Here is a 23,669-nt window from a genome sequence, read left to right as displayed (position 1 = left end):
TTCCCGAATGTGCCATCACAGTCAGCAGCTGGCCTCTTGATTGCAACCGACATTTCCTGTAATAAATCCAGCTTATGCATTTCAAGGGGATCAACAGTTTGTTTTTCTTTGCGCTTCTTTGGAGGGTTGTGAGGAGGAGAGAAACAATCCAAATTCTCTCTGCTATGTGATTGAGATATGGTAGATAACAGGATTCCTGCCGGTTCATCAGGTTCATATCTCTGACAGTAACATTGTCAACAGTGTTGTGTCCTGCCATTGCATCATTCACAGACTGATCAAGCTGTAACAATACAAATACATAAAAGTTTAATCAATGCAGGACAGTGACAATGCAAAAAACAACATATTTATTACATGTGTTAATCTTTATAGGAGTGCTCATACTAAAAAAACAAAACAAAACAACAAAAAAAAAAAATCAAACTGTTAATAGCAACACTCACGTTGGTTTCGGTGGAATGCTGGGTGACAATTTTTACTAGGAAGTCCAGGGATGTTAAGAGCCACATCCATTTCGATGTCAGTGCAGTGTCCCCACTCCTGCTTGGTTTCAGTTTCAGGAGTTTAGAGTACAGTGTCCGTAACAAAGTGGTCCTAGTCTTCACGGCCAGAACCGTTTACGTTCATTTCTCACTGTCACACTTTTGATATGCTAAAGTTTGCTGCTACTTTGCTAGCATTAGCCTACTCACTTATTTCATCCAACTCTGCAGCAATTTGGGCTTATGCCTTTTCCTTGTCGGCCCTGTTGTGATAGTTCTTGCACGACACATTATAAAGCCACTCGTACTTTTGCCATAGTTGTACAAGTCTAAATTCTTTCTCAATACTCCACTTTCATGACATGTTTGTGTCTGCCATGTTTCAGCTATAAAAGCATACAACATGTGGTTGGTGAAGCTTGCTTGCTCTCACTGGCTATTGCGGGTATCCTGTCTGACTTCATTTTGCCCAGGAGTCAGCGCAGATGCTAAGGCTAATACAATGCAAGTATCGTATATTTAATCAAATGAAACAGAGGTTTAGTATAAGCTGTAGATCCCTTGTTACCGAGGTGCTGATGGTTTTTCAGGTGACTGACTCTTATATTTCCATAGCTTCATTCACCTGTTTCTGTTTCGGTTTCATTCATTCACTTTCCATCTTACCCATGAAAGCGTGATTGATTGTGTTTGTTTAGACCAGTTAGATGTTCGTGATTTAGGTAAATAAAACTTTTGTGCACATTCACGTGAGTACTGATTCTGTGGTCACCGCTAGCAAAACAAAATCCCTTCAGTGAGCCTTGATCTTGCTCCAGTATTCTGTAGACACAAAAATATCCTTTCTGAGTGTTGATAGACAGAAAAAAAAACAAGTTAGTTGATTGTAATATTAAGTCTGCTACATCAAGTTAATTTTGAAAATTGATCCAAAAATGTATAATTAACTAAAGACAGTTATAAATTATTCATATTTCCCTTTGAGCTAATTATCTACAATGCTGTCTTATCCCCATCAAATGACTTCCTTCAGTCATCTAAACCACTAATTCCCTGTTCAATCAAGTTTTCAGAATCTATGGACTATCAGAGGACATTGTTTTGGAACGTGGACACCAGTTCATTTCCAGAGTATGGCGAGATTTTTACAAACAACTAAACATCAATGTTAGTTTTACATCTAGTTATCACCCTCAAGCAAATGGTCAAGTAGAAAGAAGAAATTGGATGCTATCTGAGATCCTACTGTAGCTGTGTTCAAAAAATGAGCATGAATGGGCGGAATATGTACAAAACTCTAACTCAGTGGTTCCCAATCTTTTTACTCCAACTCATTGACTAGCATGTGCTGTCATGTTAATCTTTTGTGCAAATCCAGCATTGAATTGACTCTCGTTTGTGAAGCAGTCCAACATAAAATGACAGCATGGTAAAAAAACTCTACTACAACAACAACAACAACAACAACAACAACAACTCTTCCTCTTCTCTAAAGCCTGTAGTGAACAACAGACGTGATGGCACCAGAGCTTCACAACAGACATTCTTTTGTCACACTTTGATTAATCAAAATAATGTGATAGGACCCTCAACAACAAGTAAATGACTATTGTAATCAGGACTGCCAAAGGTGGGAGACAGGAAAGATGACATCAACGGCCCATTGACGATAGGCTAATCTCATCACGAGTTGCCTTTGTTCACCCAATCACATCACAACATCAGGAAAGGTGGGATTATTAATCCCCTCCCCAACAAGAAGGAATAAAAGTTTTCCCGAGTAAACAGACCCTTGTTCTGAGTTTCTGACCTGATGAGGGAAGAACAACAGCACGACCAAGGTGAGACTCTTGCGAGTAAACCTTTCATCGCACAGATCAAGCAGCCCAAGTGCTTCTGCAGAGGACTTTGACTCCTGACCTACATAACCCAAGTACCTCCAACCTACAGAAGATCCTACGGTTACACTTTATTTTACAGTGCCGTAATTACATTGTAAATACTCAAATAAGTACTGAGTACTATTAATTATCTACATGTACTTACTATAGAGTTACAGTTAGGGTTAGGGTTTGGTTTAGGGTTAGTTACTTGTAATTATGCATAATTTACTGTTATTACTATAGTAAGTACATGTAGTAACATGTAACTACGGCACTGTAAAATAAAGTGTTACCGATCCTACTGACTGACCACCATCTACAGTTCTCTGGATTACACAAAGACCTCCAGCACTCAGTGCAGGTCTGCAGCTGTTGGAAAGCAATCCAGTCCCCCACTGCACACGGAAGGATACCAGTGGACAACGTTTCCCATTCCCAGACTGATCACCCGACCAAGTGAAACGTAAATATAAGCTAACCAAACCTTTTCCAAAAGGCTTGGCATTAGGTTGTTGCTAAATTAAATTGTTATTTGTGTAGAGACTGCTTTTCTAGGGTCAGCATACACAGATATATACATTAGACACGTTATCTGTATTCAGAGTAAATGCTTATTTACTTATTTTTAATACCAGCATCCAGAAAGACCACAATTGACCCCCTCATAGACTGCTAATTACCCATTCATTGCTTCGTCCAATCCGTTGCACATCTACTTGGCATTCAGTTTTGTTAACATCCATTTGGGTTTTAGTTTGCAGTTTCTGTTTGATTATTGATTCAATTTTCGTCATTTTTCCTTAGTAGTTTAGTCATTTTCCTTCGTAGTATTTAGTGAGTGTGATATTTTACTCTTGTATATCTTTTTGTTAATAAATTCATTTTATTGCAAACTGTGTCATTCTTGTGTTGATAATCAGAGGCTCTACAAGTTCGCCCGAATCTCACTAAATCCTTCAGATTGGTAAGATAATAAACTTCCTCCAAAGACTCAATATTAATATTAATACAAAATATTAATATTAATATTTAAGACCAAAAATCACTACATTTGTGGTGCCCTCATGTGAGGCTAATCCAAAATCACTATAAGCCCAACATGGCCTCACCCTTTTTGTTACATGTTCCCGGGGGCAGGGTTTATGTAAATTTTAGGGTTTGTTATGTCACCAACCCATGAAGAAGCTCACTGTAGTCCCTACCAGGTGTTTGTTGTAGTCCTTAAAAAAATATTTCTGTAAAAGAAAATATCTCCCTTAGCATTTAACTTTGAGTGACGTAACTTTGCAGATGTTGTTTATGCTCAAACAGCAACATTACACACTAACTAAAATTAAAAAAAGATAAATCATAATCAAGGACCCATTTAAACAAATAAGTACAAGTCAACCTCCCATACCAAACTAGACCACAGGGAGACACCAAAGTACTGCATATAGCTACTATACAGATGTCCATGTATGAAGAACGGGCCCAGGAGGTGTCCGCTGTAACATCCCAACAAGACACTCATTCATCCAACTGCCAGAGAGAAGAGAAGCCCTCTCTCGAATATTGACTGCACCTCTTCACTATTCACTTCCTGTTTGTACCATACAAACCCTGCGATGTGCAACCGACTGTCGGTCCTCAAAGCAACATGAACAACTTTTAAATCAATGGATTTCATATAGCCTTGAGAGCGCTCAAAGACTACTCTCTCCACAATCACTGAAAGCTGTCAATCATCTAAGCCCACCTCTCTGCTACAATCAATGAGCTGTCCACTCTGCACAATGAATCTCCCACTTACACCATGTACACACCTGTCTGTTAATGCAAATACGCCGGTGTTTTAAGCAGTGAGATTCTGACTAATATTAAATTAAATATTACCTCTGTTGGCCATTGCATTCAAGGATCAACAGAAATGTCTGACAAAAAAAAAAAAAACAACAACAAAAAAAAACACGCTGCAAATAGAAACATTTGCAAATACGCATTGGAGCATTTGTCATATCTTTTTTTCTAATATGATATTATACAGTATCAACTGAGAGTGCTCTTGCTTTCATTTGAGGATGTCTGGAAAACTGCCGTGACATGCACTAGGTAAGTGGAAAGCTATTAATTATCATTCTTTTATCAGTGAATGATCAACTTATCTTTAGACTACTATTTGCTTACAATAAAAGTATCCAATATTAGCATAAATTGCTAATGCTTTGTCAAAAATAAATAAATAGCAAAAATGCTTTGTCACTATATCCTCACAGCAACTATATTGTCTGCTTGCTGCTGCTGCATAAATACAATATTGCATATTTGCTAGCCGCTAATATGCTCAGTAATTCACTCTCAGCATTAAAACTGTTAACATGTGTATGTTAAGGAATTAATAAGGCAGATCACGCAATAATGCATACTGAAATAGCATAAGAAAGACCATTCACTTATCTTAGATGATGAATTTCAGAGGATTTCTGAAAGCATGCTGCAACTCCTACAGAAAATGCTGACCAGTATTGGTTGAGCAGCAAGCTCATTGGCTTCTGATACAGAAGGAACCAATCAGCTGTGCCCTATAGAGATGATGTGATTGCAAGCAGACTGAGTTAAGGACCTGTCATGCGTTTCATGAAAGAACTTTGTATTACACTGAAAAATGTTGACCTAAAATGGTAAAATCTAAAATAACTGGTTTTATTCAAATGAAAAGAAAATAGCATCACTGAATCAACCCAAATTCATTCATGCAAACAAATCTAATTTGTATGGGTTCAAAATCAGGTAAAATGTCTCTTTAGTATCAATTGCAGGTTACCACTTTTTACACTGTATGTTGGCCACCAGCCACCCTGCTCTCATTGGCCACTGGGGGGAAAAAAAAGTTATGAGATATAAAGTTGTTTTTTTTCTAACCAGCACCGACAGAGATTGAAATGCAAGTAATGTCGTACCTCTCATGGCAGGCACGTGTCTTTTTGCATTATCAGCATGAGATCGGTTTCTCAGATCGGCAAACTGAATGATTTAATGATGCCTTTAGAAGCGATTATCGGCCGATAGTGATCGGTAACTGATCAATAGGAGCACCCCTACTCATAAACTGAGATGTTCCCCTAAAATTCCATAAAGGAATGGGTTAAATTAAGATTTATTTAACTAAATTATATTCAAAAACTTTTTATCCATAATTATACATAAATGTATCCATATTGTACATAAATTGTCACTTTATTTCTTCAATACTACATTTTTTAACAGCTGGCTTTAACTTCTATTGTCCAAGCCTATACATGCTATTAGTTTTGCATTGTACTCTTGTGAGACTGCAGCTGCTTTTGACGCTTTCTGTAGAAACACAACATTTATATTCTGTTGAACAGTTAATGAAGAAGTAAAGTGTTTCTCGACAGATTAAGCATGGGTTACAACAAGAGGACGAAACAGGAATTTATATTAGTGATTCGCAGGTACAATATCTCCTCATACTGTGAGCAATACAGCACCTCGCTGAGCTTTCTCTGCAGCAATTCACATTCATTAGCTCTAAGCACTTCATTTTTCAGAGGTTATCAGGGCCAGGACAGAGGGTGGCAATAATCAAGTGCAAGCAAAAGCGGTAGGGAGAAAAAGAGAGAAGGTTTGTAGCATCAGACTTATTGAACGGGAGCAACCTCGATGAAAAATTACAATAGTGACAAGCTTGCTAACAAGAAAGCCTACATTAGTTTAGGATTTATATGCTGAATATTTATTGCTTATTGTGGGGAGGAACACTGTAAGATGTCGACAGTGGAAAATAAAACAGTGATTGATTACACGGAGCAACACTCTAAAAGTACACAAGCATAAATGTAAAGATTATGATAGAAATTCAGATTATTTTTTTTCAAATGATAGTGCACCCATTAACTCCATGACAAGGTCTTAAAGATTATAAGCACTCAAGTGTGCAGGACACACTGTACTTTCATTGTGATCCAGTGTATTAAATGGTCTATCTTACCCGCATCTCCTGGGCCTCCTTCTGGCCATCCCAGGCCCAGCTGCGCTTTGTGAAGTAGTTGACGGTGGCAAACTCAATGAGAGCAGAGAAGACAAAAGCATAGCACACTGCCATAAACCAGTCCATGGCTGTTGCATAGGCCACCTTGGGAAGTGAGTTGCGGGCACTTATACTCAGTGTGGTCATGGTCAGGACAGTTGTGACACCTAAGAACAGAAATGGATAAGTGTTAGATCAATGCAAGCATCACGTGTTGTGGTCCAGATTACAGAGAATGTGGAGTAATCAAATGAAAGTGAACAAAAATGTGCATGGAATGAAACACTGAAATGTATTAATATATGAAATAATTAATTAAATTAACAAGAAGTATGAATGTAATACAATGCAATTAATGGCATTTTCTTTTGTAATTTATTGTAGCATCTGGACCAGACACACAATTATTCATATTATTTAATGAATAATCCAGAAACTCTCCCTCACGAGTCCTGTTAATTCCATCCCCCAAATCTGCAACACACAGACAGAATAGGTGTTCTGTTCTTGTTTTTTTGCTGTCAGGAATGTGCAGAGAAGATAGCGATGATTTATGGTTAACCAAAATCACATGGGTAGCATGTTTGGTATCGATGGAATCCAACCGTTTCCTATTTGTTAATTAATGTTACATGTTGCTAACACTGTGACACATTAGTATTATAAGAATCTAGAAGGTTCTTCTCTCATTCATCCAATCCAGTGTCTTATGCTAATATCCTGCCAAAGGCACAAAGACTCGTAAAGTTCCCTCCGAGGGGACAACTCCTTTTTGGCTCAGACACCTCAAGAGGGTGTGACCATCTTCACCCTTTAAAATCACTGATCACAAGATCACAGTCTCTTTTTTCTTTTACTGAAAAATGCTGATGTGAAGATGATGCTGTACTAGAAGCTTCTAAGGAACCCCAAGCTTGTGCCAGGCTTCAGCCTAGACCTTCCATTCACCAAAGATCCTCTGAATCCAACTGGTTCTCTTTCATCCAGACAACATCAGCAAAGATTCAATGGGAGCGTCCACAAATTGCATCAGAACAGTTTTAATTCGAATAGGTGAGACATGCATGCAGTGCTTCCTACACATAGACTTTGCTTGGGCGGGCCGCCCACGTATAATAACGGCGGCCCAAGTATATTTGGAAACACATTTTTGCTTTTATTATTTTTATCCTCTTATACTTTTATATCCGCGCAAAATAATGAAACCATTCGCGATCGAATAACTAGTCATTTCATACCTGCTTGTTATGTGTGCGTCAGAACGGTCTACTCCCGCTGACATTCCCACAGGCGCTGCATTTTGCAAAGTCACAAGGCGGCGCTGTTGCGCATTCTACAAGCTCGCGCAACAGCGCTTTAGTCTACTTCAAAGTGATTCTCAATCAATGAAAAGTGCAGATTTATGCCAAGCGATTGCTAATGAACTCAAGTTGATGTATTATTACAATGTCTACTTTATGGCCTTTATATCAAATGTTTTAGATGATTGTAAGAATCTGAAGGATCAGCCTGCAATAGTACAGACATTTCAAAATAAGAGTACCTGTGTATTTATTGTTTATAATTAAAAGTCACACGCTAAGTTTTTTCTTTTTCTTTTGGGCATTATAGGTTTTTTGGTTACACAATAAATTGCATTTAATTTGATTTCCATTTAATTCATAGTAAATTATTGTAGTCTCCCCCACAGGAAGAAAAGACTAAGAAGATTATTTGACACATATATTATTCATTTTATAAATTTTACTAGTAAAATCTGTGTCCCATTCACTGAGAGAGACACTATATGAAAGCAAAGAAAACATAGGAAAAGGTGAACCATTTAAATGCTGTAATTTTGCATAATTTACAATGCATAATAATGCATAATATTAGTATGTAATTAAATGTAATATGCTATGTAATTAAAATTAATTTCAATAAATAAAAATACTGTTAAAAATCACACATTATTTGTTTGTCACATGTAGTAGACCATTTTTGTGCCATGGGTAATAGGAGGATTTTTCGCCTGGCTACCACCGCAAGTATATTTCAAACCTGTGGGAAGCACTGTGCAAGTATCAAACTTAGTCTCATTATTTTATACATTAAGCATCCTTTCCCCTTTTAAAGAAGGGCCTGTTAAAACTAAATGATGGTTTGCTCAAAGCTGTTGATCTGCTGAATTTCAAACAATGCTGTAACTTCTTGCTTTCCTGTACTCTGCTTCAGCTCTCTCTTTCTGGTAAACTGTATTGTGATTTAGTTAAATAAAACTTATGTGCACACTCTTGCGAGTTGATTCTGATCTGCTTATAAAACCAATGTCCCTGATAACGATTACGATCACAGCTACATGCTAAGAAAGTGATATTTTTATGTGGCCACAGAAAATATCCTTTTTGAAAAGTTACTGAGTCAATACTGAGTGTTCGCTGGCCGAACAGATTAATTGATTGTAATATTAATTCAGCTACATTAAGTCAATTTGTTTAACTGATTCAAATATTTATAAGTACAACATGTTATGCTTAATTATTCATATTTCTTTTGAGCTAATTTTGCTACATTATTAATATTACGGTTGCACATTATTTTAAAGTAAATGCACTTTCAGTACTTGGTAAGTACACTGTAAGCTCTTACCAAGAAAGTACTGAGTATTATAAGGTAACTACATGGGTTAAGATTAGGTTTAGGGGTAGGTTCAGGACTAGTACCTAGTTATTGCCCAGTTATTGTAATTACTACAACAAGTCTACTGTATATACATGCGAAACAGGACTGTAAAATAAAGTGCTACCAATATTACCATAAAAACAATGTCTGAATATAAAATGTCTCTAATTTAGACTGTATTATCCTCTCAGCAGCAAATGATTCAATGCACACAATAATGCAGATCATTTTTGGCACACAAGTTCATCCTTGTTATCAGTGAATCCATATTTAATGTTGTCTGGGTTGTATTTCCTTTTACAGTGTGTAGTTTTGTTTATGGTTAGATATGAGAAGCGTTCTTTTCTCCTTTTTAAAAGTTTATTTAATTTCATTTTTTTCCTGTCTTACAAGTGCAGAAAATATGCCCTAAATATGGTTACATTATATAATTTGTTCCCCTGCCATGTCCTTAATAGGTCTGTGGCATATTTTTGGATCAGGACCCACTTGCTGAGAACCATTGTGTTAAAAGAATAGTTATCATTTACTTCTCATTTAATTCAAAGCCTGTTTGAAATTATTTTTATGTAACAAAAAAACAAACACTGTAAAAGCAGTCCAGTCCATATAACTTCTGAAAACTTCCGAAGACTGATGATATCTGAAGTCACATAATATCTGTATTAGAAAAAGATAGAAACATAAGTCATCACTGAAAATCTTCCCTTCTGCCACTGCTATCAAATCTCATTCACACTTAAAGTTCAAAACAGTGGTTCAACTCTGTAATCTGTACATACATTTGTGATAGCCTCAATCCCCTTTAAAACTAATATCAAAACGGCGGCAGGCTTCTGTTTTTTTTTTCTCATTATTCATTGTGTTCACTCCGCAGTGGTGCAATGCCACCAACGTCAGAAGCAGAAGAAAATGTGTGTGCATTTATTGATTGATTGTCATGACATCTAAATCTGTGCAGTATTTTGTCAGTTTACATAATGTGATGCGGGAGCCATACAAGGCGGTTTCCCATCCACTGTACTGTAAATTTCACCTTGTTCACACCTCATCACACTACAGTTGCTTTTCCTAGCACTTCACACACATGAATAGGCTATTGTAAATGACAATGCCTTTTTCATTTGAAATTTCATTTTTAATTTTGAATGTCACGTGTATTTTCTGTTTTGATTCAGTTTTCATTGTGTTCTGTGTTTCTGTTTGCTGTTAGTTTCTTAATTGGTTCTGTTCTCCTCTGTTCCCTGCCTGTTTGTTTCCTAGATTACTGATTGATTAGAGTACTCTGTTCAGGTGTGTCTAGTTAGTTTCTCCCTATGTTTGCTCTGTGTATTTAAGCCCCCAGTTTCAATTAGTTCCTTGTTCTGCATCAGCGCTGCCAATTTAGTAATTTTGTTGCTAGATTTAGCAACTTCCCTGCTCCTTTTGATACTTTTTTCAAAAGCTTTGCGACAAATCTAGCAACTTCTTGGACAAACCTTATCTAGATTCCGGACCCGGGTTCGAGTCCCGTTTAGAATGGCCGGTTCGAACAGGAGGGGTTACATTTAAGTATTATTGTTTTAATTAGACAATAAAAATGTTATAATTATAATAAAAAATAACTATTTTATGAGTTCTACAAGGCATATTTGTTAAATGAAAACTATCATATAATTTAATCAACGTCCGGTTAAAGCACCGTCCATTTCTGGATTTATCCGAATACAGATTGTTACAGGTAGAGATATTGGCTCTGCTGCACACCCCCAGTTACAACCATACCTTGAGTAGAACTCAAAGTTACATTTCATGATAATGTAATAGATGTTTTGAGACCAGACCACAACATGCATCTTTACAACTGTGATTAGAAAGTGAGCTGAACATTTGAGAATATTTCAAGGACAGATGCATTCATGATATGTACCACTCTATTTGTAAAGTGTTTTAGTTGATTTCATCTCCAAATGAAAGCTCTCAGCACTGGGATGCATGCCAATGCACAAAGTGTCATAGGGTAAGAAAAACACATCTATATAAGTGATGGGAGCTTTTAAAAGGAAGGCGATTAAACACAAATGTGTTACTCTGAAACCACAATAACATTCATGAGAATGTTACAAGAATGTTATCAATGTTCAGTGTCTTTACTTCCAAAAAACATTATTTTTTTACTCTTTGCATAATGTACACAACTTCATTCTACATTCTTTTTTACTACTCTTTTTACTATTCAGCAGCAATGCTAATAAAACTACTTTGTAAAATATGTAGATGGCCAGTGCTGACTTGTGAGTCAGACTTATGAGTCAGTTCATTTTAGTGAATCAGAAACACTTCAGAGCAAACACTAAATTGATTTGACTCATTTACTACATTGCAAGTCATTAATTTCATTCACTAAAAATGAACTGAGAACCAAAACTGTGTTATGTGTACTTAAGGTTTGTGTATAATAATACTGTATTTTCTTCTTTGTTAATTATTGAATTATGGTATCCTCTGCTTCACAATTTTATACAGTTTTTGTGTATAAATATTTGGTACAATTGACCATTCGCAAAGATCCGCCCCCTTTAGTTACTGTTGCTACGTCCGACAAGCGGCTCGTGAACCGATCATCTCTTCTTACTAGTTAATTTATAGCACCAAATAAACATTAATGAACATCACAAGGAATGTTGTTTCAATCGCAGAAAGACATCAGTACACACCATTTTTCAAGTTCAAGTCCACTAAGTTAATCTGCTAACTCCCCTGTAGTGTTAATTTCGTCAGACGAGACGAGACGAAATATGTTCGCCAACGACTTTTTTTTTCATGACTAAGACGAGACGATGACAAGACTGCACCACTGTCCAAAAACGCTGACTAAAACTATGCATTATTGTTGACGAAAAAAGACGAGACGAAAATGTTTTGTATAAAATAAAAACTAAGATAAAATCTCTCTTCATTTTCGTCTACAATCGTCTCTGCTTTTTCATCAACTGTTACGCCTTTAAAATATTCGGAATGAGTTCGCGCTGTTGCTCAAGTTAAGCCTCGTTGAAGCCTTGTTTACACTGCATGCGTGTGCGGCTCGTTACGGCTCCGGCAAAGTGTTGTTCCGTCTTCTGCGCGATGTCAACTCAAGTTTTTCAACTTCGAATCTCTTGTCGTCAGTTTCTATGTAACATATGAGCGGGAGTTTACACAGGGTGATTATTTTGACTTTGTTTTGTATTTGAGCTGCGCGTCTTGGAGGCGAGGTAACGTTACCTATCTTTAGCGAAGCGGCGCGTTCTGGGACGCTTCTCAAACGCACCGCGGCGCGGCTGGTGTAAACACAAGCATTGACTAGAGTGGCGTGCACTGTAAACGAGGCTTTACAGGTCTCATACGCCTGTGGCTGCAACACGAAACTGCTGAACACACATCACCCAAAGCGAACACGAGTGACGAGTGACGAGCGACGACGACTTGCTAGCTTTTGAATTGTGTTGGTTAAAATAAAATACTCTTCAGAACAGGTTAATCATTTGTGAATGTGTCTCCTAAATCAGAAATTGAAACCCAGACACGTTTAACATTTGCATTCAACAAAAATCTTTCAACAAGTGTATTTTGTCAGGTAATTATGACATTTAACCAATGTTTGAGATATGTGAAACACTTTTTTTACTGAAATGTTTATCAGTAATAATCTCAGTAATAATGTGTTATTTTTAAAAAAAGACTACAATTTTTTGACTAAAACTAGACTAAAATTAAAAGACTTTTAGTCGACTAAAACTTGACTAAGATACCTTGAGTTTTCTTTTGACTAAAACTAGACTAAAATGACGAGACGTTTAGTCGACTAAAACTTGACTAACAAAAAAAGATATGTGAATGACTAAATATGACTAAAACTAACAAGGACATTTGGCACAAGACTAAGACTAAGACTAAATTAAAAATAGGTGACGAAATTAACACTACTCCCCTGACTGCTTTGTTGGACAAAATGGCGGATTCGGCGTTATGATTGGTTAGATCCCCCATCAGTCAAACTCCTGGCGAAGGCTCAATTTCCATACACAAAAGCCTTCTTTAGATATGGATGTTATCTATATGTTAAATCACTCACAACACACCTGCAAAGTGTGCACACAGTTTCTTAGATTGCACAAGAAAATTAGTGGAGGCAAAGACTATAGATGTAGCAAGACGGTTCACTCATATTAGTAATGAATGGGAGAAATTGCAACACACAATATAGCGGAATACATCCCGCCTTCTAAGTAAAAGAGCCAATCGCTGATTGATAAAGTCATCACTCGCCAAGCAGATTTTGAGATTTCAGGATTCCCCGATTCAAATAGATAGGACTTAGTCTTGGATGCCCGAAACAGTTTCCCAGAGGTGTTGCAAATATGGCCGCTGAGTGAACAGACTTTCCTTGAAAAGGGCTTTTGGTGGGGGTCATAATGTGTACATGAATTTCTGATTTGAAGCAGACCCGGTTGTTTTAGCCCAGTCTGTCCTCCTGAAATATTGTTAGTGAGTGGCAGCTCATCTCAATATTGAATGGACACCCCTATAAAGTTCCATCAACAAAGACAGGGATGTGTATGATGCAGTGATGGAGTACTCGAGTCCTGGACTCGGACTCGAGTCCGACTCGAGTCACTATTCTTTGGACTCGAGTCCGACTCGAGACTCCATTCTCTGGACTCGTGACTCGACTTGGACTCGCGGACTGATGACTCGTACTTGGACTCGGACTTGAGCATTCACAACGTTGTTTTTGACTAAATATGTTATAAAAAATTATATAAGTTTATATATAATATTATATAAGTTTTCATGCCCAAGACCGGCCGGGATCTATTTTTTTCCCCTCACAGACACTGCTATCGCTCACTCTCTTGACAACACACTCACTGACGTCACTCACTTTACGCTTGTGCATGATTCGCGGGCTAAATGTTAAAATTTGGAAAATGCAGAAAGATGTGCCCCGGATCGTGAAATTCGCCTACACGAATTTAGCATCTAATGCTGGAAAGAGCAGCGCTAAATGTTGTGTGTGTAATCGCACAATTGAGGAAAAGACTGGGACAACTTCAAACTTTAACAGACACCTGTCACGGATGCACCCAGAAAAGTAAGTAAAATGCTTTCCATTGGCTAACGTTAGCTTTTAAAAAAAACTATTATTGACTAATGCATATATGATAATAAACAGAAGAAGCTAGGGTTGGGCGATGTTTGACAATTTGGCATCAGACGTCGACGATGTCTAATGTCTGGTTCAGATTACACAATTTTTTTTGTCTGTTGATAATTTACTAGTCACTGTGTCAGATCAGATTACATTTTTTTTTTTTTTTGTCTGTTGCGATAGTCACTGTGTCAGATGGATGACGCAATTTTGACTCCTAAAATCCTGTGGTGTCGTGGACAAGAAACATGTCAGACTAACGTTACATGTTGCTTTCTGACCAGTCGCGTGCCGTCACACACACACATTCACTTGAACACATACAAACGCACTCACACTAAATCACTCGGTCACCCACTCCCTCACTCTCACTCTCTCTCTCTCTCTCTCTCACACACACACACACACACACACACACTCACTCACACTTCCTCTCTCTCGGCATATCGTATTGATTTTTACGTTTTAAGTATTTTTAAAATACAGTGCCCTGTAAAATGCACGTTTCTGTCATTTTTGTTTAATGTAGAACCTCTTTAATACATTTGATCAGTTCTTTGAAGGTCCCAGAGTGGAGACATGTAGGCACTGGGAGCTCGAGACTCGAATAAGACTCGAATACGGGACTCGAGACTCGACTTGGACTCGAACTCTGGTAATGGTGACTCGACTTGGACTCGACTCGGACTCTTCTTTGGTGACTCGGACTTGGACTCGGACTCGAACACTGGGACTCGAGACTCGACTCGGACTCGACAGTTGGTGACTCGACTACAACACTGGTATGATGTATGTGCGAAGCACATGGAACACTGCTGGGGGAGATCAACTCAACCCAGTCTTGTGGGTCTTGAAGTTAATGACATGGTTGCCCTGGACATGAGTGTCCCCGCTGTGGCTCAATCTATCGAGTCGCCCTGACGGCGAGAAGCATGGTATCAGGAGATCATGTGACTCAGTTACAGCAATGGCTGTGTAGTTCTGTTGCTGCCTGATTCAGTATCCTTAATCCATCTGTTCTCATTAAAACCTTTCATACTTTTTTTTTTTTTTTTTTTTTTTTGTATTTCTGCTGACAATGTAACAAGTGGAGATGGTAAACACCAACTAACGTGGGATTCCCAGACAAAAAGCGAGTTAAATATCCTAATTGTGTCCTTGAGAGGGAACTTCAAACCATTGTAGCTGATGAGCTAAAGATGCATCTTATCTTCGTACTGTTTACGGAATAATTTGTCCTGTTTGCGAATAGACTTCTAGGAGTGCTAGAAGAAGAATGTTCAGCTGATAAGAAATAACTTTGACAACATGCAGACAGCTCTGCATGCAAAAAATACACCGTGGAGGTTAAGTTGGCAGTGGACTCCCTTCCAGAAAAATTGGTGAGAATCAAAAACAATAGCCACCATTCTAATATCAGTCTAGTGGGGCTTAAAGATGGTGTAGAAGGTTTATACAGAACAATCTCCCCAATGTATTAATTCTCTTGCTGGGAAGGTAATGGAGATTGAAAGAGCTCACCATATATACTGTTACAATCTCCAGCTCCACCAGAAGGCACTCCACTCCCAGACTTCTGCTACTCTATTAAGGACTTTATTACCCAAAACTCTCTGCCTGGTCTAATCATCCATGATTGTTTACAGCTGTTGCTCAATAGCTCATTATTTCTTCCTATATAGCCTGGTTTTCTCAGTAATTCTTTGCAAAGTCTTGTATGTGTCAGCACTGCATTTCTGAGTGTTCAATTAGTTTCCTGTTGCTTGGTTTTGACCTTGTTTGCCTGTCTCCTGGACTTGTGTTATTTATCTGGATGGTTTGCTCTGTGGTTTTGACCTATTGCCTGTTTTATGGATTATGATTCTGGATTGCCACAATAAACCACTGCATCTGGATCCTCAACCTTTGCGTACATGTCGGTGAGCACTCCAAACCTTGCCCTTGTACATTCATCTACCAGTTATTACATTATCCAAATCAGAATACGATCCTGAATGGAGCCCTAGCTGCAGGACGAAGCCTTCATATAAGATTTCAGCTGCTTTAAGAGGAGAGTGATGGCACTGATGAGAAAGAAGCTAACTCAGTTGAGAAGTTTTTCATATTTTCATAAAAAAACTTTGGGAGAGGGAAACTGAATTAGAAAAACAAATTGGTCTACTAGAGAAGGACTTAAAGGGTAAATTTTGTGAAACAAAAACCAAAGAAGTAAATGATCTTAAATCAGAATTAAAATCTGTTAGCATAGAGCTGAATTCATCATGCATTGTACTAGACTTGTAATATTATTTTGATGGTGAAAAACCTTCTAAGCTGCTGGCTATAAAGTTAAAAGGATAGTGAATCCAAAGCACACATATCTGCTATAAGGCATGAAGGTTTAGTATATATTAAACCTAAGGATATAAATATTTGAAACCTATTATTGATATATGTATACTTCAGAATCTAATCCATCATTTTTTTTTTCCAATCTAATTTTGCTTCATTAAGCATTTAAATCAGGGGTACTGGAAGGCCACTGTCCTGCAGAGTTTAGCTCCAACTTGCTTCATCACACCTGCCTGGAGGTTTCTAGTATGCAGTGAGGATAAAAAAAAAAGAAAAAAAGGCCAGGCCAGTAGTTGGCGATGTCACTTTGCAAAGTGCATTAATCGTTTGTTTTCATTCATCACATGGGTTCCTTTGTTTGAGTTTTCCCACCACTCATAAGTTCCCATAGACACTAATCAACACAGCTGTTCATCTTTTAGTTAATCACCATGTGCATATTAGTTCCTCACCATAACTCAATGTTTGTCTGGTCTCGTTTGCATTAGCACTTATTTGTATTCTTGTCTGTTGCCGGTTTGTCAGTAAACTCTGCATTTGAACTTATCCTGATCTTCATCATTTGTCTATCTGAACCTTGCTGACACGTGTAAACAGCCTCGATTAGCTGGTTCATGTGTGTTTAATTGGGGTTGGAACTGAACTCTACAGGACAGTGGCCCTCCAGGGGCAGGATTGGACACCCCTGATTAAAATCTTCCTATTTTGGTCAGCGCTCTGACAACTGCAGAACATAAACCTGCCCTTGGATTCCATGAGTAGTAATAAAGCCCTAGGGTTAGATGAGATTACTCTGGAGATATTGAGGACTCTATGGGACATAGTGGCACCTGTGTTAATTAATTCTCTTAATTTTACTTTAGAAAAAAAGGTTCTTTGCACGGGGACCAAAATACAGCTTTAATAACTCTGAAGAAAGCGAAGGGTCCACTTGAATGTTCCAGTCACAGCCCCATTAGCCTTCTATTCACAGATGCAAGGCTTAAGGCAAAAGTCTTAGCCTTAAGATTAGATTGTGTGTAGGAGACTTGATCAATTATGACTGGTCAGGTTTTCCTTCACTCGCTGTGGATAATCTATATAGGCTCCTTTATATTAACAGCTTCTTCTGCAAAGAAATCATTCAATAGAATTGAATGGACATTTTGGTGGTCCATTTTGGAGAGTTATTAAATAACCTTAAAAAAAAAAGTCTGACCCTAAGTCCAGGTACATATATGCATATGTTTTGGGGCTGTTCTCAGATTGAGCCCTTCTGGTGCCTCTCACAATTCAAAGGGTGCAATATCACACTTGTGTTAGATTACAGGCTCTTATGGCATCAGCTATTCAGGTTTTGCTCCTGGGCCTACTGAGAATGAGGGCACTTATGAAGTGGTTTTTATCTCTTCATCTCAGCCCTCTACGTGATCTCTGTCACTTAGTCAGTGACGCACGTACGCAACAGAGAATCACAAGTTTTATGCTCATGGGGCTCCTCTCGGGGCGATCATGTAGCAAAAGGTATGATACGCCCTTAACAGGGTGGAGAGAAACCCATGAGGGCAGAACAGAGAACGGTGGTGGTCCAACAAACTCAGTCAGCCCATATAAATTATTTAGAGCTGTGCAAGGCCCTAAGATATTTTCTGATACGCTGATACGCTGTGACAATACCACAGCTATAACACATATCAATCGCCAAGGGGGAATGCTCTCCTCCAAGTTTTATGCTCTAGCTCACACACTGCTAGTATATGTGGACTGCATATATACAGTGGGTACGGAAAGTATTCAGACCCCCTTACATTTTTCACTCTTTGTTATATTGCAGCCATTTGCTAAAATCATTTGTTCATTTTTTTCCTCATTAATGTAAACACAGCACCCCATATTGACAGAAAAACACAGAATGGTTGACATTTTTGCAGATTTATTAAAAAAGAAAAACTGAAATATCACATGGTCCAAGTATTCAAACCCTTTGCTCAGTATTTAGTAGAAGCACCCTTTTGATCTAATACAGCCATGAGTCTTTTTGGGAAAGATGCAACAAGTTTTTCACACCTGGATTTGGGGATCCTCCTTGCAGATCCTCTCCAGTTCTGTCAGGTTGGATGGTAAATGTTGGTGGACAGCCATTTTTAGGTCTCTCCAGAGATGCTCAATTGGGTTTAAGTCAGGGCTCTGGCTGGGCCATTCAAGAACAGTCACGGAGTTGTTGTGAAGCCACTCCTTCGTTATTTTAGCTGTGTGCTTAGTGTCGTTGTCTTGTTGGAAGGTAAACTGTTCGACAGGCGATGAGCAGTGCCTGGTTTTCTCCACACATACCGCTTAGAATTAAGGCCAAAAAGCTCTATTTTGATCTCATCAGACCAGAGAATCTTATTTCTCACCATCTTGGAGTCCTTCAGGTGTTTTTAGCAAACTCCATGTGGGCTTTCATGTATCTTGCACTGAGGAGAGGCTTCCGTCGGGCCACTCTGCCAGAAAGCCCCGACTGGTGGAGGGCTGCAGTGATGGCTGACTTTCTACAACTTTCTCCCATCTCCCGACTGCATCTCTGGAGCTCAGCCACAGGGATCTTTGGATTCTTCTTTACCTCTCTCACCAAGGCTCTTCTCCTCCGATAGCTCAGTTCGGGCGGACGGCCAGCTCTAGGAAGGGTTCTGGTCATCCTAAACATCTTCCATTTAAGGATTATGGAGGCCACTGTGCTCTTAGGAACCTTAAGTGCAGCAGAATTTTTTTTTTAACCATGGCCAGATCTGTGCCTTGCCACAATTCTGTCTCTGAGCTCTTCAGGTAGTTCCTTTGACCTCATGATTCTCATTTGCTCTGACATGCACTGTGAGCTGTAAGGTCTTATATAGACAGGTGTGTGGCTTTCCTAATCAAGTCCAATCAGTATAATCAAACACAGCTGGACTCAAATGAAGCTGTGGAACCATCTCAAGGATGATCAGAAGAAATGGACAGCACCTGAGTTAAATATATGAGTGTCACAGCAAAGGGTCTGAATACTTAGGACCATGTGATATTTCAGTTTTTCTTTTTTAATAAATCTGCAAAAATGTCAACAATTCTGTGTTTTTCTGTCAATATGGGGTGCTGTGTGTACATTAATGAGGAAAAAAAATGAACTTAAATGATTTTAGCAAATGGCTGCAATATAACAAAGAGTGAAATTTTAAAGGGATCTGAATACTTTCCGTACCCACTGTATATGCCCCTGAATATGCAGATTATCTGAACGTGCTCCTCCCGAACTTTAATGAAACATCATTTATAGTTGAATTGAACTCATTTTATATTTGATGATCCTTACAGTTATTGAACGAAACTGAATCAACACTGAACTGACCTTAGCTGAACAATGACACTATTTTCTTTTTAGAGCTGTTTTACAGCAGAATTGAACTCTGCTTACATCACTGAATCATTATTTTCCTGTTTTTCCATGTAAAGCTGCTTTGCAATCTGTATTGTAAAAAAGCGTTAGACCCTTCTCGCGGTTCAAACAAATAGATCTGGGAAACAAACTCAAGCTCCTCTTCTCATATATCGAAATGCTCTAACATTCCTCTTTAAAAATTTCTCATTTTAAACCTCTAATTCATGACCTGTGTTTTGCTCTATCCTCTGCGCATTCGTCATTACATCATACGTCAGGTCAGAGGTTGCTCCTCTGCCGCAAATCGATGCATACAGTTTTCTGGGCTTCAAAACATGCCCCCATTGACTGCCATTATAATGCTTAGGAGAGCCAGGATATTTTTTAAATATATCTCCGATTGTGTTTGACTGAAAGAAGATAGTCATATACACCTAGAATGGATTGAGGGTGAGGAAATCTTGGAATAATTTTCATTTTTGGGTGAACTATCCCTTTAATGGTGAAAACAAAAATAAATGGAGAGAGAGAGAAAATGATTCTGAATAGATGGAAATCAAAGCAGATATATGTATCCATCCTGTTTATTGTGTTACCTCCTGCCCACTGGCTGAGAAAAGAATGCACACAGAAGACACTGATGTAATATTACCAGGAGGCTGCAGTGCAAATAAAACTATATAAGAGTACTACACAAATAAAACATAGCCATATAATGTGTACTATATGGTGTGTTGTTGTGAATGGGTGCTATTCAAATGAATACTGAGTGCCGTTTGCTCCCATAAACGTCAGTGGTTGACAATTAAATTGAAATCTATGGCTGATGAGGAGCTGTAGTGTCAAAGTCGAATGGCAGAGAAGATTCTCATTAAACTTTTCATTAAGCATTATCTCCATCTGGAAATGGAGTGAAAAGCATTGGGAACATTAGAAAGAATGTCACACAAGTTCCTATTGTCTCTGCAGAGACAGACGCCTATTACGTGCAGCGTGTATCGAAGCCATAATTTAAACATTACACTGTGGAGCTGTGAAGAAAATGACATAACAGGATTATCTGTGTGAAATGTCAGGATGGACCCATCAGAGAAGATCTGAGAAACTGGAAGCTATCCAGGAAATAAGAGAATTAATATCAGCCTAAAAATGAGATTATGCATCACTCTATAAAAATACGGACAAAGGCTTTGCTTTTTATTGCGGTGGATGAGATGTTTTCTTTGAATAATTTGGACAGTGGATCAAAAAAGATACTGTATGGGCTCAACAAGAAAAGATAACCAGTCCGTTTTCAGGTGCGTAAATCAAGAAAAGTTGATTTATGTCCCCACACTGAAAAACATTACATTAGACCAAAGCAATGGTCTATCACAAAAATTACTTTAATTTAAAATCCGCAAAGTGAAAAAAGTGCAAAAAAGTGAAAAGTGTCTCTAAAAACAGACCAAAAAGTAGACATTTCAGCTCATGCTTTCTTCAGTGCTCATGGAACAAACAGCAACACCACTCTACTGTAAACACAATTACTAATTGTTAGCAGTTAAGATCAATCAATACAGTAGGTGGACAACCAAAATGGGTATTACCACCGTGCATACCGCCGCCGCAGGGCTGTTGCGTTAACTGAAATTCAGTCGCGTGTAAAAAACTACCGCCAGGTGGCGCAAAGGGACGGATTGGAAAGTGACTGTAATAATAAAACGTCGGTTTGTAAACGGAGATGAAAGGACGAAGTAAAACAACAATAACATTATAATATAACATTTTAACATCCTTAAAAACCATTAGAAAATTTAAAGTGAGTTAATTTCAAAACGTGAAAAGAAAGACCTTTACACAAAGTCTTACTGCATGTTATTGTCATTAAACAGTCATTAGGCATATTTATGTATATATAATATATATAATATATATATATATGTGTGTGTATATATATATATATATATATATATATATATATATATATATATATATATATATATATATATATATATATATATATATATATATATATATATATATATATACACACACACACACACATATATATATATATATATATATATATATATATTTTATATATAATATATTTTATATTTTTATATATTTTATAATTATATATTTATATATATGTATATATATATATATATATAATTAGGAGCACACACACACAGATTATAAATGTAATATTTGCATTCTGGTTTGCTCTTAGCAAAAAAAAAAAAAATTTTAATTGTTTTTAATTGATTTTTTTAAATTGTTCTTGATTATTATTATTATTATTATTATTATTTTTTTGGCTATTATATATGATGTAATGTTTAGTGATTTTGATATCACAGACTAAAATACAGGCAGGAATAAATATTTTGGCTAATTTACTCATTAAAATCAAAGGTGTTCATCAGTGATTGTACATCCAGAGCAAGGTCACGTTGTGTGCATTTTGTTTTGTGCTTTTACCAGACCGAAACGCTCGATTGTCTGTGTGGAAACTGCGCGTGTGCACGAGCGCCAAGTGAACTGAAAACAGCAGCAACACTGGCCATAATTCAGAAACAACACATTCCAGCGGATAGATCGCCTCTTATTTAACACAGACCTATATTTTATCGAATTGAGATATTCTTTCTTTTTAGCTACAATTATTGCTGAGTTTAAGTTCACTTTTGAGACGTTTCAGATTCTCGCAGAGAGATAGCTGAAAGCGCACCCTGTTTTTATTTTATTTTATTATTCAAAAGTACAAGGTTTTGTTGTTATTGTAAGCTTACACAAATAAAAGTAGACCATTTGTAGTCTTGCATCAATCTGTAAGCTATTGCCAAAAATGACGGAAGGCCTGTTTTAAGTTGTTTCAGCTGTCATGAGGAAAAAATCCATCAGCACCGGCGCTTTCGTCGGCCAGAGGGATAGAAATGTAACCAATTTAGTTTCAAATTTATATTGAAATAATGGGCTATTGCCTATTATTTTTAAATGAATAAATTCCACCTATGTTCATTATGAAAAGGGAATAGCTTGATCGATGCGCAATGTCGGGAGACAAACACAGCGGGTTAGACATAAGTTTGACCACTTCATTAAGTTTTGTTTTATAGTAAGTCTTTCTTTAAAGTGAATTTCGTTTTGTAGAAATTGTATCTTAATTTCAATCAATGTTTCATCAACCAATTGACCCGGCTTTGGCGTGTGGTGAGAAAAAAAGTTTGCACAATAAGCCACTACGCAAATGTGTGTCTAAGTAGACCAGCTAAAATATATTGTTCGACCAAAAACATCTTATCAATTATTTAAGTAATAAAGACATGTAATAAAGTAATAAATAAATTTAATAAAAACAGAAAGACGTATATTGCTTCAGCCTTATTTAAAGGCCGCGGAAACATGGTTTCGTTTCCATTCCACACCCGACGTTCATGGTTTTCTTCCTAATTAAATATAGGCAATTGGTTGATGAAACATTGATTGAAATTAAGATACAATTTCTACAAAACGAAATTCATTTTAAAGAAAGACTTAAAACAAAACTCAAACTCATGTCCCACTGCATTTGTCTCCCAACATTGCGCATCCGTCATGATATTCCCTTTTCATAATCAACATTGGTGACATCTTTAAAAAAAAAAAAAAAAAAATATATATATATATATATATATATATATATATATATATATATATATATATATATATATATATATATATATATATATATATATAAGGCTATAGTCCA

At 37.3% G+C, this 23,669-nt stretch overlaps 1 protein-coding gene across 1 annotated transcript in view; it reads right to left on the bottom strand.

Moving 5' to 3' along the window:
- The window catches only part of gabra3 (gamma-aminobutyric acid type A receptor subunit alpha3), a 212,286-nt gene that overhangs the window by 32,889 nt on the left and 155,728 nt on the right, over positions 1-23,669 (bottom strand). The window contains exon 8 of the mRNA XM_067376987.1: positions 6,360-6,565. Within this exon, the coding sequence (XP_067233088.1) occupies positions 6,360-6,565 (206 nt within the window). The remainder of the gene's footprint in view (positions 1-6,359; positions 6,566-23,669) is intronic.

This window comes from Chanodichthys erythropterus, chromosome 22 (genome assembly GCF_024489055.1).
Source record: "Chanodichthys erythropterus isolate Z2021 chromosome 22, ASM2448905v1, whole genome shotgun sequence".
Taxonomy (NCBI): Eukaryota; Metazoa; Chordata; class Actinopteri; order Cypriniformes; family Xenocyprididae; genus Chanodichthys; species Chanodichthys erythropterus.
This window is presented reverse-complemented; position numbering and strand designations above follow the sequence as displayed.